The following is a 16,402-nucleotide window of genomic DNA, read 5'->3' on the forward strand; positions in this document are numbered from 1 at the left end:
GAATAACAATATCCTTGTCTTTGTCGGGCTTTATATCAAGTGGATTTTAGCAGGCCAACACTTTAAACACATTTAATAACCATAAATGCTTCAAGATTACCTCATTAGCGGTTAACACCTGTTGAAGAATTCCTCACCCTTCCTCGTTCGTATCCCAGAGAGCAAATGTTGTCAAATTCTGGGTGAAGTGCATCAATGTGAGTAAGCACTGTGATCATTTGGTTTTCTCACTTCAATGAAAGCTTTTGATGGCTTGAATTTCCCTGTGGTGAACTGATCTGATTTGGGACTGGATTGATGTCTTCATTTGTCTTTCTTCTTTCCTTTACTTCTAGACGTATTCTGGACTATTCTGCGTGGTCATAAATCCCTACAAGAACCTCCCCATTTACTCTGAGAATATTATCGAGATGTACCGAGGGAAAAAGAGGCATGAGATGCCACCACATATCTACGCCATCTCCGAATCCGCCTACAGATGCATGCTTCAAGGTAAGACCATTGATTCCCCGCTGCTGTATCTGGGCTGTCCTGTATATACCCTTTGTACAGAGGAATTGAATTGGGGATACAAGCCTAAAACTTGAGGGGGAAAATAGCATTTTTCCCTGCTTTTTTTCTTCTGAATTCTCTCCCAAAAATTAGTCTGTAAAGAGACTGTTCCCTCGGTTACCCAAGTATTGCTTTTCATTTATTTGTGATAAGCCTGGATTACTACACGTGAAGTTAGATGTTTAGGGTTCATCAAGGAAATCAGTCATCTTGCATTATGATCTCCTGTTGCGACTCAATGCTTCCCCGGTGTGTATCTTTGTGGTCCAGTAAAGTAAAGGAGGCTTTGGCTCATAAATAACGCTCTGAGTGTGAGAGAGAGAGAGAGAGAGAGAGAGAGAGAGTGGGTTTTCTCTGTTTTTTTCTCTCCTCACAATCTTTTCGGAGTCCCCCAAGTACTGAGGAACAGAACGTTTCCCAAGAGGAAACGTGCCAGTTTTGGGACTTATGTCTTGAGTGATGATTGTAGGGTTTGGGGTCATGGTGCGGCCCAGTATACACATAATAAGAAAACACCCAGACCAAGGGCTGCCTCTGGTGCCACCGTTCATCAGTGTTTGACGAGGCAGAAAGCAGAACTACTGGGGGAACTATTGAGGACTGCGTTGCTTCTCTCGTTCTTTCTCTTCTGCTACGTGGAATAAGATTATGACATCTGAGATCTCTGTATCAGAGTAGAATGTATTACTGTGTATCAGTTGCCTTTTGTGTAGGTAGATGTATACGTTGTGCAGTTCTTTGTGTGGGAAAGATGTGGGAGTTAATAGATTTTTCTCTCTCTGTGTATAAAATATATAATTTTGTGGGTGGTGATACACTGGTCGCTATTCTTGGTTTTTGATCGTAAAACTATTCTTTCTGGAACCCTGTGTTGAGTTTGCAGGGTAGCTTTAACCGTGTGTGTCATCAGTTGGTAAAAGCAGTGAAATTTGTTGCCTGACCACATTAGATGTCACATACTTTGTTAACCACTCTACACTATTTTGTGTATACTATGTGACTTTGTATTGCTCTTAGGATACAGTTGTATATTCCAATATGAATCCTGGGTGACTTTACTCATGTCAGTCTAACCTTCCCTAATTAAGTGCGTTATGCCTTAAAATATTACACCTCAGCAGCACTGTGCTGTGCGCTGTGTAGTCAGAAGAAATGTTTGTTCCTAGTTTGTTTAAACTCTGTCACTTTAGACGGTCTGTTTTGCCTCTGTTTTTCCTGACCCTGCGTTTTACAATGGCAAGTTATTTAAATTACAGTGTAGTAGCTCAGTTCTGTCAGACACGGTGACCTGCCTTACCTTTTTATGTAATATTTAAATATGAATTGGCAAATTAATATTGATCAGTCTTACTTTAAGACTTGAGACTCAAGAATTTGGCTCTTTCTTTGTTCGCAGCTACTGCAATTACATGTTTATCAAGACGGTCATATTTCTTCTCCTGGATTTCCCTCCACGAGCGATAAAGGAAGATTTAGGAGTAATGCCAGGAATGTGGCGTTTCATAGCCAGAGAGGAAGCTCAGAGTGAATTGCATTTCTCCCTGAAGCTCAAAGACTTGCGATGAACTTGTGGAGGATTTAATTCTGTTTGGTAGACCGATCCACAGCATCCAGAGATCCAGTCTAATCTCTGCTCCGGGCTTGAGACTAAACAGAGAGCTGGGATTTATGGAAGACGATATGTTAAACATACTTAATTTAATGCTATCCAATAAATCGGTCTGTGTCAAAAATGCCAACTGGCAGCCTGGACATATCTACCCAGGTGTTACTTTTATGATAAGAATGAGAGGGAGCATCTGAATGAGGAAAACATTTGTTCAGAGACCGCATCACATGACATAGACCTGGGAAGTCTGCGTGTTTTTTTTATATTTTAATGCAAAGTCATCCACAGGTTTGTCCTCAAAGCAGAAACCCATGCCGATGCTTGTGGAGCCTGTCTCTGCTTCTTCATTTTGAATATCTGAGCCACTGCAAAGCACTTGGACTGTGATCAAGCTGACGTACAGTGCACTACACAAAAAATAAGATAAGGCATTAATTTTTAGGAATCTTAAATTAAATTTAAATAGTTGTGAAAATCCAGTGTTGATATCTGTGCCACAAACCCAGACAGAATCAACTGTCTTAACTATTTATTGTGCCCTATGGCTGCAGCCAGCTGTGATCATGAACAAAGTAGATCTGCCATGTATTGATTTTCATTTGTTTAATTCCTCTCTATAAAGACTGACTAGTAGGGGGGTGGCTTTGTGGACACTCTGTGAGTTAGAGCTCTCCCCTAACTATTGTTTACAGCTGTCCTCATGTTTTTAGTTTTTTTGGGGTGCTTGCTGCACAGATGTTCCTACAGGAAGCAAATGTTTCTTTCTGTCCCCTGCTTGGAAACACGGAGTCGCATTAACAGAGGAAACTTCAAGGCCTCTGATTGTGGTCGTTCAGTTCCTGGCCTGGTGTATTTATGGCAGGAACCGGCCCGCTTGTATTCATATGTTGGGCAGAAGCCGAATCTAGCGAGAGTTCTGCACCGTGAGGTAAAAATAATACGCTTAATCACTTTGCAGATATTTACTCTGTGAGCAAAGCAATGCCTGTGGTAGCAAAGTAAACAACCCGCTTGCTGATCAGTTACAAGGCAGAAGATTGTTCACTGGCAACTTTTATATTTATAACAGCAACACACTAGCTTGTAGTGAATAATACCCCTGATTTAGGCTGGATATTTGTGAGCAGCAGTTGCATCATATTTTCCACTCATTGGTGGCTGACAATTATAGATGTTTACAGAAGATCTTGTCTTCCCTTGTTCTGGTCAGCACATGCATTTTTCTTGACTCAGTGTCTTGCTAAGTCGAATCTGTCACACAGTTTAGGAGGGGCAAAACTGGGGGGTAGGGCTCTGATGAATGAGGTAATCTTTGGCCCATGAGATCACGGCATGTGGCTCCTTAGTCACCCACAGTATATAGCCGGCAGAGCAGAACTTTTTCTCGCATGGTCATGGATGTGTCAGTGGGACATCAATGGGGCAATTTCAGTCTGTCATGCCTTATAGGGCAGTCAGCCGAGAGAAAGTGCTGCATCAACGATGAACCAAGATCTTTCTCCAGCTTAGCTTCTTTGAAGGCTCCATTCATACTGCTCACTTGCAGGGGTTCTAGCACCAGTCCCATGTTGAGTTAACAATGTCAATATATTGTCAATATATCACACACCTAACCCTGATACGTGTTCGAAAATTTAAAACAAAACCCTATTCTTGGCTATTTGGTCTTATTTAGTTGTTGTTGTTGAAGTATTAGAAACCATCGTCTTCCATTGGTTGACAGAGTTGGCAGAACTGCTTCACTGCCCACTGTCGCTTCTTGAGCATCACAGCATGGTTTCCAATGGCACATCTTATGTTTTCAAGCTTTGATTGAACACAAACAAAGGGAGGTTTTTTTGTTGGCGTTTCCTGTAAGCGTTTTCTTTTTACTGAGCCTTTTGGAGTTTGTTTACTGAAACAACTTTTGTCAGGTCCTTCTTGTTCAGTGTGTCCAGAAAAATGCTGTGAAGGTTTAACAAGTTATCCCTGGGCCATGCTGTATGCAAACCATCAATGAAGTGACCCCTGATGTTATTTACTACAGTTGTTTTGTATTTCTTTCTTTTCCATTTAGATTTTTTGTGAGCGTGTTTATTGTTCCAACAAAATGCAACGAGCAAAGTTGCATGAGATCCTTGAAAAGTTTTTGCTCGAGTGAGTTGAGTTCTCCCCGTTGGCTCCTCAGACACCGAGCTCTTAAATATTCCAGCACTAAACAGTCCGACTGGGAATCCGCTCCTCCACTCGAGATCTGTAAGAGACATAAATGGTGACCTGCATTGTGCAGTACAATGCTGGCTTTGTGCTGCTGCTGAGGGGGCTGTAGCTCAGTCGGCAGTGAGAGCTGGGGCCCTGCTAAAGAGTGCTCTTGTATTTTTCCACACAGAGTTCCTACAGAGTTATTGCACAGTGAGGGACAAGACAGGTGTTGGAAGTCATGGTTGATGGGAGTATGGCCAGACAAACGGCAGTCCAGTGGTAAAAGCTTTCTCTGTGTAGGGCTCTTCCTCAGTCCCATGCTGTGTGGGGAAGAGGTCTGGATTAGGGGCAGTTTCTTGCCCTCTGACACCCATGCACTAAACTTAAGTTCTGGCATGCAGCTGGGGGATTGTGCAGGACAAAATAATTTTTCTTCTCCTCGGTCTTGACTGTCTTTCTCATGTAGCAAGATCATTAAAAGCGAAGACGGTGACATTCTTTGGGATCTGTCATCTAAGGGTCAAACACTTAAACTGCAAAGATAAAAGACGAAACGACAATAGAATAGTGTTGGCAAGAATATACGCTTGCTTTACCAAAGCCACTGATTGTTTTAATATATTTTAACAGGCGGTTGTACTGGGCGGAGTTTGTTTCATGGGCAATGGCAAAGCATTTGAAAGCAATGCAGCATCTGTTCCATGCATCAGCCACTTACCACAATATTACTGTGGTCCCTCCAGTTGGCTTTTAATGAGTTTTGGAACAATTTTGGGAGATAAGAGTTAGTGTTTAATGTATTCTGATAAAATGTTTCAGTCATCCATGTCTGAGAAGAAGGATCTGAGATTTCTGTGAATGTGGCCAATTTTGGTCAGTTGGACAGTGGACAGTTGTTCCCATCCTGTCAGTGAGGAACTATAAGAACCAACAAAGTGCCAGAAGTTACATCATACAGAATGATGTAACACATTATAGAAGACGATACAAAATTCAGCATAAAGTGGCAGAAGTTCTTGTGGCCTGACCGTGCGTTGTGGGGCAGCGTGAAGCAGCCCTGAAACGGTGAGAACTTGCTAACTAAATTAAGCGTCTTAAAATACCTTGTGGCGATAGACACCCGCTTAGCATTTCGCTCCGTGGCGAGCAGAGAGCGCCTGCGGTGCTGTGACGGTAACAGCGTGGCGGGCAGATGAACACTAACAAGACCTATTAGTAATCTCTTTAACTGGGAACTATCCTCTGCAATGCTGGAATCCTTGATAGGAAACACTAAGCCTCCTAGAAAGAAGATGTCTGGCGCTGGGCTTTTATCCAGTTAGGTCTGGGTGGGTGGGTGGGGGGGAGGGGTTGGATTGCTATCCATCTGTAAATGTTTTTATTAGTCACACATAGTCTGCAAGGCTGCAGTGTGAGCCAGTTGGATATAGTTACCTAGGCTCTTAACACTGCTAAACGAGCCTGGCCCATCTTTAACCAGGTGACCAGCACTATACAACCCTGTCTCTTAGGAATCCAGGTGAACACCACCAAGAGACATAGTGTTCCTCAGCCTAGGTCCTTAAAAAGGGCTCGGACTGCCTAGGGCAAACTATTCACATAGACCCATCTAATGATGTAATCTATTAATCTGTTCTTTGTCGTTCCTGCTATATAAGTTTGTGTGTGTGTGTTAGATCATGCTAGATCATTTGGGATTGTCTGCGTATTTCGATCAGCTTGAGTTAATGCCATCAATGATAACGATGATAATTACATCATGTTAAAAGATACCACAACAGGAAATGTTCTCAATTATGATGCATTTCCTGAAGTGTCGGTCCTGATAAATTGGTCCTCCTCTTGCCGGGGCTGTTTGAGGCTACAGTTACGTGTAGGAATGTCACAGAGTTTACCTTTTTGAGATGCTTAACATTGCACCTCCTTTTGCCTTTCGTTTTGGTGGCTGTTTCTCCATCAATGTAAAGAAAGATTTGCTCATGGCCTCCTTAACTAAACACATCCCAGCTGCGATTTATTGTATTGCCAAATTCTTTCCACAATGTATCTCGTTGGCCGTTGACGATATCCAATGAGGTACAACGGTCTAATTTTAACATTTCTGGAACATGTAGCCAGGAAATGCTAATGTTCTTTTAAACTAAACCATCTGTTTGCAGAGGCTTTGAGAGCAGCTTTAGTATGTATTTACATCCACTGCAGCGAGCTCTTGGTGCCCGGCCGTCCTCTGAGGAGACTGCAGGGCTTTACAATCGGCTTCAGGAGAAAAGGGTCTCTCTGGAGGCTTTCAACTGAAGTGTCAGGACAAGGGACCCATCCAGCTCATTTGTTTCAAACAGTGACCTATGAGCTGCGCTTGTATCTGGCTGTAGGAGGAAACTTGAAGCTCTGGCAGTCGTTTCTGATTGGGGCAGGGGGGGGATGAAAAATGGTTGCGCCCGCTATTTCTCAGAACACATCAAGCAAAAATTGGCTCGTTATATCAGTCCCAAACCATTTCACTACAACAGTCCACTCACCAGCGGTATATTAGTTAGTAGTTAGTTGTATGGATACTATTCTTGCGTTTGCAGCAAATACACAAGTCTATGTGAGTTTTAGAGTAATTGAATTATTCCGACATCATAATCAGTGAGGGATTTTTCTGCGGGATCTGATGAGTATTGATGGGATAATTGGGAACACAATGTTTCATTGCATTTCCTATCACTTCCCAGCTTGGCCCAGGCAGGAGGTCCACAGGGGGCAGGGTTTGGATTTAAAAAAAATAATAAACACCTGGTATCAATGAAGTCTGTAATGAGCTGTAATGGGTTTCATAAAGACATTCTTTGAAGCAAATCCAGGCTTTCATCCCAGCTGAAGGTACAATATAGTGAGTACAGTTAGATTACTGATAATATACTATAGAAACAGCCCTGATATATTTCAAAGGGTTTGTATAAGCTCCATATATATTTTTTTCTACCAAAACCTTCTGTTGAACATATTGTCGTAATTGTCTATACATGCAAGAGGTAAAACATTTTTATTCACAGATTTTTCCAATTTGATCTGCAAGTGTCTTGCCAGTTAACAGAGTAAGAAAAGCATTCCCAGACGTGCACACGCTGGAAAAATACGACTGTTATTTGATGTTTCCCCAGAAAACTGGAGAACAAAATAATTCTTGCTCGCTCTGATGTATGATGGTATAAGAATTTGTCAAAGTCTTTGGAAGAGGGTATATTTGATGGATGTTTTTACTTTTGCTGAAGAAAAAGACATTTATCCTGTTAACTGACTGAGCGAGAGTGCGGGTCTTGAGTTGTGACACATGGAGCGGCTGTGTTTACTTGTATGCTTCCTCTTCGGCTGACCTAAATGCTGCCGCAAGGAGCTGAAGGTCAGGCAGCCCGTGCTGATGCTGCCTGCTCTCAGTGGGACTCCATGTCTGTGTGGACTGGGAGCTCTGCTGCACAGCTTCAGAAAACATCCGCAGATTCTTTCAGTTTAATAATTTAGACATTCAAGATCGATAATGCAATTCTTCAAAATGAAATATCTTTAAAATGGTGAAATATAGTTCTCGATGTAACCTTTACAGTCGGCTTCAGTCTCTCTAGGGACGTACAAATCCTTTCCCCCACCTTGCTTGTCAAATAAATTTAAACCAATGGGAAACACATGGCACTTTTTTTTCCCCTTTCCCTAAATGTTTTTCTGTAATTTGTTGTGTTGCCAGGGTTGAAAGACAAAATAATAATCCTAATTCTATATAACAAGAATTTGGTGCCTTTTTTCCAGTTAATTAGTCAGTGTGTTGGCTGCAAGAAATTACAGAAATCTTTGATGGGAAAGTGCAGAAAGTTGATAAGCTCAGGTGTGAAAGAAAAAACAAAATACATTACACTTGTGTTCTCCTGTACAGAAGAATAAAACAAACATGTTGCATATACAGTACATTCATAAGAATAAATGTGACCTAAACTGTCTTTACAGCCCGTGCTTGAACAGTACACTCCCCTGGTGGGTTTGCTCATGTTCGGTCAGGTTCCGCAGTGGGTTGCCACCTTTGAGATATGAAAATACCAGAGCCCCCCCATTAATTAATAGGCTACACACATATATGCACACAGAGATGGTAAATTGTCTTACCTTAAACTTCTACAAATGGACATGGAAGGTGCAATCTTGGTATTTAAGTTTAGCTATAAAATTCATTCAAGCACAACATTTTATATTCATTTTTAAGAACATGTCTAGTACATTAGAATGCTTAGAATTACCAGAGATCTTCCAAAACAAAACGGACAGGGGGTGAAAGTACATAAAAATACCAGACAGTCCAGTAAAATACCAGCGGGTTCTGCAGTGGGATGGTAATGGCATCTAAAGGACCTTCTCTCCCCTGCATCAGCGCAGTAGTGAATGTGCCAGTCATCACAAAAACAGTTAATGAATGCGTTAGGCTTTGCAGTGGCTACTCTTTTGCATGCTGGAGCTTCCCTTGGACATGATGGGGTTACGCTGGGAATGTGAGATCTTTATTGCTTTCTGTTCTCTCGTTGTTCAAAGCACACATCTTGGTCAACCTCTCCCTTCACCGACATGACTAATCAATTCTGAACGTGGGCCCAGGCTCCGTCGGACAGTCATCTTTCATGTGGGCATGACCAGGTGGCTGTTTGAACTCTGTGCCTTTGGATTACGCATACGGCCGATTGGGGCAATGCTTGACTTAATGAAACCTCTCGTCAACCAAACACCACTACAGCATTACTGTATGCTGTGGTCATGCAGCTGTTTCTGCTTTTGATCTAAAATGTGAGCTGTTCATTGGCATGATATTTCATTTTTGTAGCAATTTTTTTTTTTTTTAACTGAGCAATGTATGTGAGTTTTCTTTTCACGCAAACGTTTCATCTGTATTGTCTCTCAGCAGTTGAATTATTGACCATTGTGTTGCGTTACCAAAATGGGCTTGAGTCTGACAGTCGTTGAGCCAGGAAATGCAAATTATAGATTTGAGTGAAAGTACAACAGCGTCCCCTGGTTGGGTTTTTATACATCTGCCAGAAGGTTTCTCGTCCATCGTTCAAAAAAACATGTTAACATGGAGTAACAACTGGCCCGGGTTCGAGTTCTTCTGGCGTACATGGAAGTAATCTGTGTAGACATTATGACTGTGTCAGGACAGAGCTGAGTATAAAAGATATAGTCGGCTCCTGATATTAACATGTAGAATTGCAGTTGCACCCAGACATGTGAATCTATACTGGATTTATAGAAGAGATTCATGCCTGTTTGTTTTTAAGGAGTTTTAGTCATTTCAGTGTCTTGGAGAGGTTGTTTTGTTTTTTAAAGATCGAAAATTAATATTTTGGCGCTTTTGAAAATGTCTGTGACTTATCTAGACAACTTGATCAGTCTGACATTGTAGTATCTGAATTACTTGACCTCTCTTTTCTGTCTCTGTTCTCATTATTTGTATTAATAATAATAATAATAATAATAATAATAATAATAATAATATTATTATTATTATTATTAATAATAATAATAATAATAATAATACAAATAATAATAATAATATTATTATTATTATTATTAGCAGTAGTAGTGATAATTGTAGATGTAGTGGTAGCAGAAGTAGTAGATACCAGGTATGGAAACATCAGGCAAGGCCACAATATTTATCACTTCCTATGGCGCAGGCGTTATCCGCGAGACAGGCCCGAGTTGGTAATGGATAGATTGGTTCTGGTCTGTTTTTAAACGATGACCGTGAGAAATCCCAGATGTCTCGGAGATGGAGCAGGGAAAAGCATCACTTCAGATGTTTGTTATAATCAGCTAAGTGCCCGCTGGAATCGGTCCAGGCCTTCAAGGACTGCACAGCGGCAATTTAGGAGCGTGGTATTAGTAAATAAGCTCAACCTTTTTAATGCTGTAATGAGCCACAGTGATGGATGGTGACGGCTGAACACCAGGGGAAAGACGGCCGAGAGGAGAAGTGTAGTGTCTCTGGGGGCCCGCAGGAGCAGAGAGATTCTTCTAGAGCAGGCTGGGAATATGTGTTTGGTGCTCATGGATATTTTTTTGGGTGGACAATGTATCGGGATAAAGTTGTTAATAGGTCTCCCAGAACTGCCAAATGATGATAAAAACAGGCAGACAAAATCTGGCACATTTTTAATCTTCATCTTGAAAAAAAAAAAAAAGATGGTTTTGGTTCACATTTCTGTCCTACACATTTGTAATGATCTGGTCTTTCTCAGTGTGAGAATTTTTTTTCTCTCCCTCTGTTGAATTTGGACGGAGGTGAGAGAGGTGGGGTGCCAAGAGCCAAAGACTTCCATACATGGTCAACGCAGAGTTTGGGTGAGATTTGTGAGGGAGAGGGGTGGCTGTGGGGCAACTAAATAATGAGAAGAGGGGGGGGGTGGGGTGTGTGTGGGGGTGTGGGGTGTGTGTGGGGTGGGGTGCAGGGGTAATGTCAGTGGCTTCCATCGTCGTGGTCTGGAATTTGAGGAATGAAAGCGGTTACAGCCGTAATCTGTCTGGGGGATAGGCTAAATGATTAGCAGTCAAGAAAACCCCCCACAGAGCAAGACAGCCAGGAACGTGAACAAAAGCCCTGACAGCAGGGCCTGCCGGGGAGGTGGGGGGGTCACTAGAGGCTGCTGGAGTTTTATTCAGACATTTATTTTCACGCGGGTCAGAGTTGGGGAGGGTGGGGGTTCTGTGTGACTTGAATCTCAGTTTTGAAGTGACGCTTTTCGCACTTTGAGATGTGTTGTGTTGTTTTTATGCTGCCGGTTCTGAGGTCTGTTTGTTTCATAAAAATAAAATGGAAATCTTGAATGTGTGCCATGTGATATGCCATGTGATAACCATGCAGTTTTTGAAAAGATGCCTTAAGTGGGGAAATAAAGTAAATGTGTACAAAACTGAAATGGTAAACTTTTTTGTGTGTGTTCAGCAAACAAGGCCGGTAAAACGACCATGGCAGATTTTTTTTTTCTCTCTCTCTCATGAATAAATCATAATGAAATCTGAATTCAGCTCCATTATCTCAAGTGTTTGCAGTGCATTTACAGTGCTCTGTTTATGGGGAAGAGACCTGGGGAAATAACGCAGACCACCTGTCTAAGCGAGGGGGAAGCGAGGCAGTGTTTCCAGTGACAATATCCAGATCTGCTTCCTGCTCTTCACTCTCAAGTGGCTTTAGGAAAGTGGCATTCTGTAGTACACACAATACACACTGGGTTGTGGGGGGGAATGGCTTCAGAGAGCATTAAATACAGTAGAGTGTAAAATCCCATCTTGTGTTTGAAACCAGTGAAACAGACTTGGCTTCTCTTTATTGTTTTTGATCTTGTTTTAACTGGTCCCATTAGTGAACGCACCAGGTATTTTTATCCTTTATTGCTTTACTTTGCTTCATGCAACTCATACACATCTCATTGCGTTTCCTTAAAAACTGGGGATTTGACTCTTATTTAGTACTACTTAAGTATGGAGTTATTTTGTCCAGAAAAGTGGGAAATTGTTACTTTATTGGGTTGACTTATGGGAGTGTGGCAATCAATCCACCTGACATTTGTTTCCACTATGTGAGCAATTTTAACAACAGAAGCATCTAAGGGTGATTTTTAGAGTTTGAAATTAATATTCTCACTCCATTGCATTTTCTTAAAGCGGGCATTAGTTGTTAACGGGGGAGGCTGGCACAATCCCAGTTCACTCACAGCTCACAATGAGCCCAGTGTACAGAGGCAGGACGCGTCTCTCTCGCCATTCTTCTGCCTGGTCCACACACAGCCCCTGAACCTCAACACCTTATTTGGTGTGGTCCTGTCTTCACTGTGAATAATGGACTCACAACTGCCCCATGGCTGGGCTCTGACAAAGTGCAAGATTTACTTTGTTTTTTGTTGTTGTTGGCATTTGTTTTGTGAAGTAAATCATTTGAAAGGACATACACAAAAGTCTCGGTCTTTGCGTGTTAATATTGTATGGGATGATACCCTATGGCTTTAGTTATTATAGATTTGTTGTCCTGTTGTTGTTTGAAGTGCCTTGCATCGATCAAACCTGCAGTAATCCTTGGCTCACATTTGGGACATTTAGTTCTGAAAAACGTTTGCAAAATATATTTTATTATTCCCGGTTTGTCTTGCAAAGACCAGTATTTCATCAAACGATTTATAAATCTGTTGTTCATCAAAGAACTGGCTGGCCAACCAGAAATTACAGAACTTGTCTGGTTTAGCCAAGTATGACCCAAAACAATAGTATGATCTTTCATCCATCTTAATATCTCCGTGAGGTTTCTGTACTTTTTTTTGTTGTGTGTTAATAATATAGGCTATTTTGTTTAATACGTACCACTAAGGATTTTCTTTGTGCAAGGATTGTGCAAGAAAGTTGGACGTAGCAAATAAGTTTGTTTGTATTGGATTTTTGTTGGAAGGCAGTTTATTTTATTTTATTCCCTACACATTTTATAGAGACAGTTTTCCTCTCCAGAGCAGCAGATGAAATGCTGCACAGCTTCAATATTGGACGGTCACCTCAACACACGCTCAAAAGTAATGTGATCAGATGCTCACAATACGATATCAAATTTTTGATCCTGTCGTTTAATTAAATGCAGCAAATCTGAGAATTTAAAAGGTATCTAACGGGAAACAAGGATGCTGTTCTCAAGAATGTGAGTTGGATGGATTCCTAACAAAGCAGAAAGATAAGAACCACATACTTTATTTGCCAGAGACATCTGATGTGTTTTTACAGTTGTGGGGGGCAGGGGGATAGAAAAGCAGCGAGGTCTGTGCTGCCTCTGACGCGGCCTCGGTGCTGCGGTACAGGAGGCCCGGCCCGCGCGGCTACACAGGAAATGAAGTCATTCCCTGGAATGTCAGAGGAGATGCTTCGGAGGCCGAGCGCAGCCTGCGTCTGGCCGAGCAGGCCGAGTGAGCGCTGGGGAAATGTGGCGGCACTGCTGTCCTTTCCCGTCAGCGCCGTTGATGAATGGTCCAGCTGCTTCACTGAACGTAGAGCTCCTTAACCCTTCACGGGAAAACAGGAACTTGGTCAGCATTACAAATACAGTCCAGGGCCCGAGGACATCCATTTCACTGCTTGTCTTCTTGTTCAGATTTGCTTATTCATAATGTGGGCTTTTTTAATGATTTATTATTATTATTTTTAAAATTAATAAGAATCAAACTAATCTAAATATGTTGATGCAAAATAAAATGGTTGTAAAATGTATTTTGTAGGGATCTAGAGTAGTGGAATGTTCTTTGTGGCAAAAATAGGGTGATGGATGCAGAGATTTAGGACTTTGCTGTGTCTTTTCTCTCAGTACAGTGGTGCATTTAATGGCTTGTATTGGGTCCCTCTACATAAAGAGATTTAATTTACATTTGATCATTAAACCTTTGGCATTTTTATTGCGTGGGATCAAGTAAAAGGAACAATATTCCTGCATCTTACACCCGATAGAGATGTGTCTCCTTGGATACCCATCTTGTTCTTGATAAAAGAAGGCTGATAACTTATATTCCTTTAAAGGGGAGTTCTAAGTCTTACAAATACAGCTGATTTTGTTAATTTGATAATTGTCTACGGAAGATTCTTGGAAATGGGTTAATATGTGCTTCTCCCCCACCATCACTGTGGGCAGAGATATCTCCAAGGTCTGGGAAAATCTTGAGGATGTAGCAAACACCTGAGCCAAAACAAACACAACCCTGGCTGATTCGGCTGCGACCGGGAGGCATTCGAAACTCAAACAACGGCCTTTTCGAGCTAGGAATAAAAATGGACTCTGACTTCTGTGGTTCTTAATGTTTACTAGTCTGGCTCCAGTTCAGTGGATGTGTGCCAGCAACAACTGGTATATCATTATTGTTGTAGCATTTTAGCATTTCTTTGTTTTGTTTTTTCACCAAATCCATGTGAATAGGAAAGGAATGAAGTGGGCCTCCAGAGAAAATGCCATTTGCAGCATTTTTGAACTGGTTAGAAAAGAAAAAATGTTTGACTAACTTAAGTATAGGAAAAGCCTGAATGCTGAAGTTGAAATTATAGTTTGTATCCTGTGCAAGAAACAATAACTGCTTTATTACAATAACCGTAAAATATCCATTACCACGTTTAACCATAACCAAACAAATATAACCATAAAGCTGGGCATTGTGGACGGTGCATTACAACTCGGTTATAAGCATTTCGTTTTTTTCTACACAATCCTTTTGAGGGGAATCAAAATTCACGCGAGGCTGAGGTCATATCCTGAATCTGGCAGCTTATTAAACCCACGTAAGCTCTTTATCTTCTGATCAAACATACGGAGGTCCAGCAGTGAGGACAGCTGTCCTTTGGCGGGAAAGAGTGAGCCAGACGTCAGAGTCGGCGGCTATTTGACTACTGTACATTCTAGGCCTTTGTGTTAAAGTGAAAGTCAAAACTATACCAACCGTTTTAGGAAGAACAAAGCCCATCACTGCAAACGTCTTTGGAAAACATTTGTTCTTTACACAGACATGTTCAAAAAGTATTCAGCTTAAAAATACATTTATAAAATGAATGCTTTAGCACTTGATGACCTAACCATGTTTTAACTTACCATAATGTTTACTGCATTATGTACTTCACTATAAATAGCTCACAGGTGTCAAAATGCTATTAGACAGAAAGATGTTGTGCTAACTAATTTGAGCATCGGACTTCCAGACCGTTAAATGCTCTACCTGCTGTGGCCTTTTATCCATTTCTGATAAAATAAATGCTTTGCATGGCTCTGGTAAGTACCAAAGAGCCCAACAGATACTTCTCTTGTAGATGAGATGGCAGCTAATAGGAAATCGCCAAGTTATTGGTGTCTGTCTTGTGGGGTTTTCTGTTAAGCTGTTCGCAGGGAAAAGGGGATTTTATCAACGTCTGAGAATCTGCAGAATCATCCGTTAGGGCCATCAGTCTCTTGTACCAAGTAGAAACAAGAAACATTACCTCAGTTTTTGTGTTTGGCTTTATCAGAACTGACACGACCTTAATAGCTTCTTTGTGGGGATCTGCCGCTGTTTAACGATTTTCAAGTGGCAGACGCTGTACTTTTGTAAAATGTTTGCTTTCTAAAATGTTTCTGTGTGGAGTCATCTGAACTTGTGGATGAAACGGTGATAAAGACATGAAATCCATCACTTTTCCCCTGTAAAAGCTCAAACGCTGTGCATGGATATTATTTTCTGCAGTGTTTTAACTGTGGATTTTTTTTATTTTAAATGACTGCCTGAAAGATGGAGAGTAATAAAGATTTATTTTGGCGAGCTGCATTACGTGCTTTGGAAGGTATTTCATGGTGCCTTGGGGAGAACTAGGTGCTATAAGTCCATGTTTCTCACAGCATGGCGGCTCGGCTGGTTTTTCTTACAACTGCTCCCAGAAATGCTGTGCTTATACATTTTCTATTGATTCTTTTTCTTTTTTCTGGCTCAACATGTTTTTTTTTTTTCAGTACCAACTTATTCATCATTTTAAAATACCCTTGCATACCATCAGCAATGACATCATGTGTCAATGGGTCGTGCACATGGAAACATTAGAAGCAAGATTTGTTACCATCTCACCTCGCTTTTTGTGTTTAGTCCTGCTTCGATAAGTTGTTGCTTTTTTGGGGGCATTATCCTACAGCAACTCCTACTGTTTGTTGTGCTGCAGGAGAAAGTCAGTGTTTTTAAAGTGCCTTCTGATGCAGATTTATTGGGGACTAAAGTCCACAGCTGCTCAAGTCTGAGTACCCGCCACGAAAAGCACATTGTTACGGACACTTCTTTCAAATGTAGTCTCCGCAAGGGAGGACACTTCTGTTTATTTCTTGAGCCAATATCAGGACAGAACTTGCGCTCCATCTTATCTCGAATGGTGCAGTAGCCCTCGATAGTTTGTGCTGTGCTCTTCTCGCGGTGTGGATGATGTTTCCCATGACCTCGCTCTTGATCTCATTGCTCCCCCTCCTCTGCAGGTAGCGTTGGTCCAGCTATCGTTGAGTCTCCTGAGGGTTGTGCG

General features: G+C 41.5%; 1 protein-coding gene across 3 annotated transcripts in view; it reads left to right on the forward strand.

Annotated features, from left to right (window-relative positions):
• The window catches only part of LOC136749808 (myosin-10), a 66,580-nt gene that overhangs the window by 10,385 nt on the left and 39,793 nt on the right, over window positions 1-16,402 (forward strand). For all 3 annotated transcript variants that reach the window (XM_066704366.1, XM_066704367.1, XM_066704368.1), the window contains exon 3: window positions 336-492. In XM_066704366.1, the coding sequence (XP_066560463.1) occupies window positions 336-492 (157 nt within the window). The remainder of the gene's footprint in view (window positions 1-335; window positions 493-16,402) is intronic.

This window comes from Amia ocellicauda, chromosome 5 (genome assembly GCF_036373705.1).
Source record: "Amia ocellicauda isolate fAmiCal2 chromosome 5, fAmiCal2.hap1, whole genome shotgun sequence".
In the NCBI taxonomy this organism is placed as follows: domain Eukaryota; kingdom Metazoa; phylum Chordata; class Actinopteri; order Amiiformes; family Amiidae; genus Amia; species Amia ocellicauda.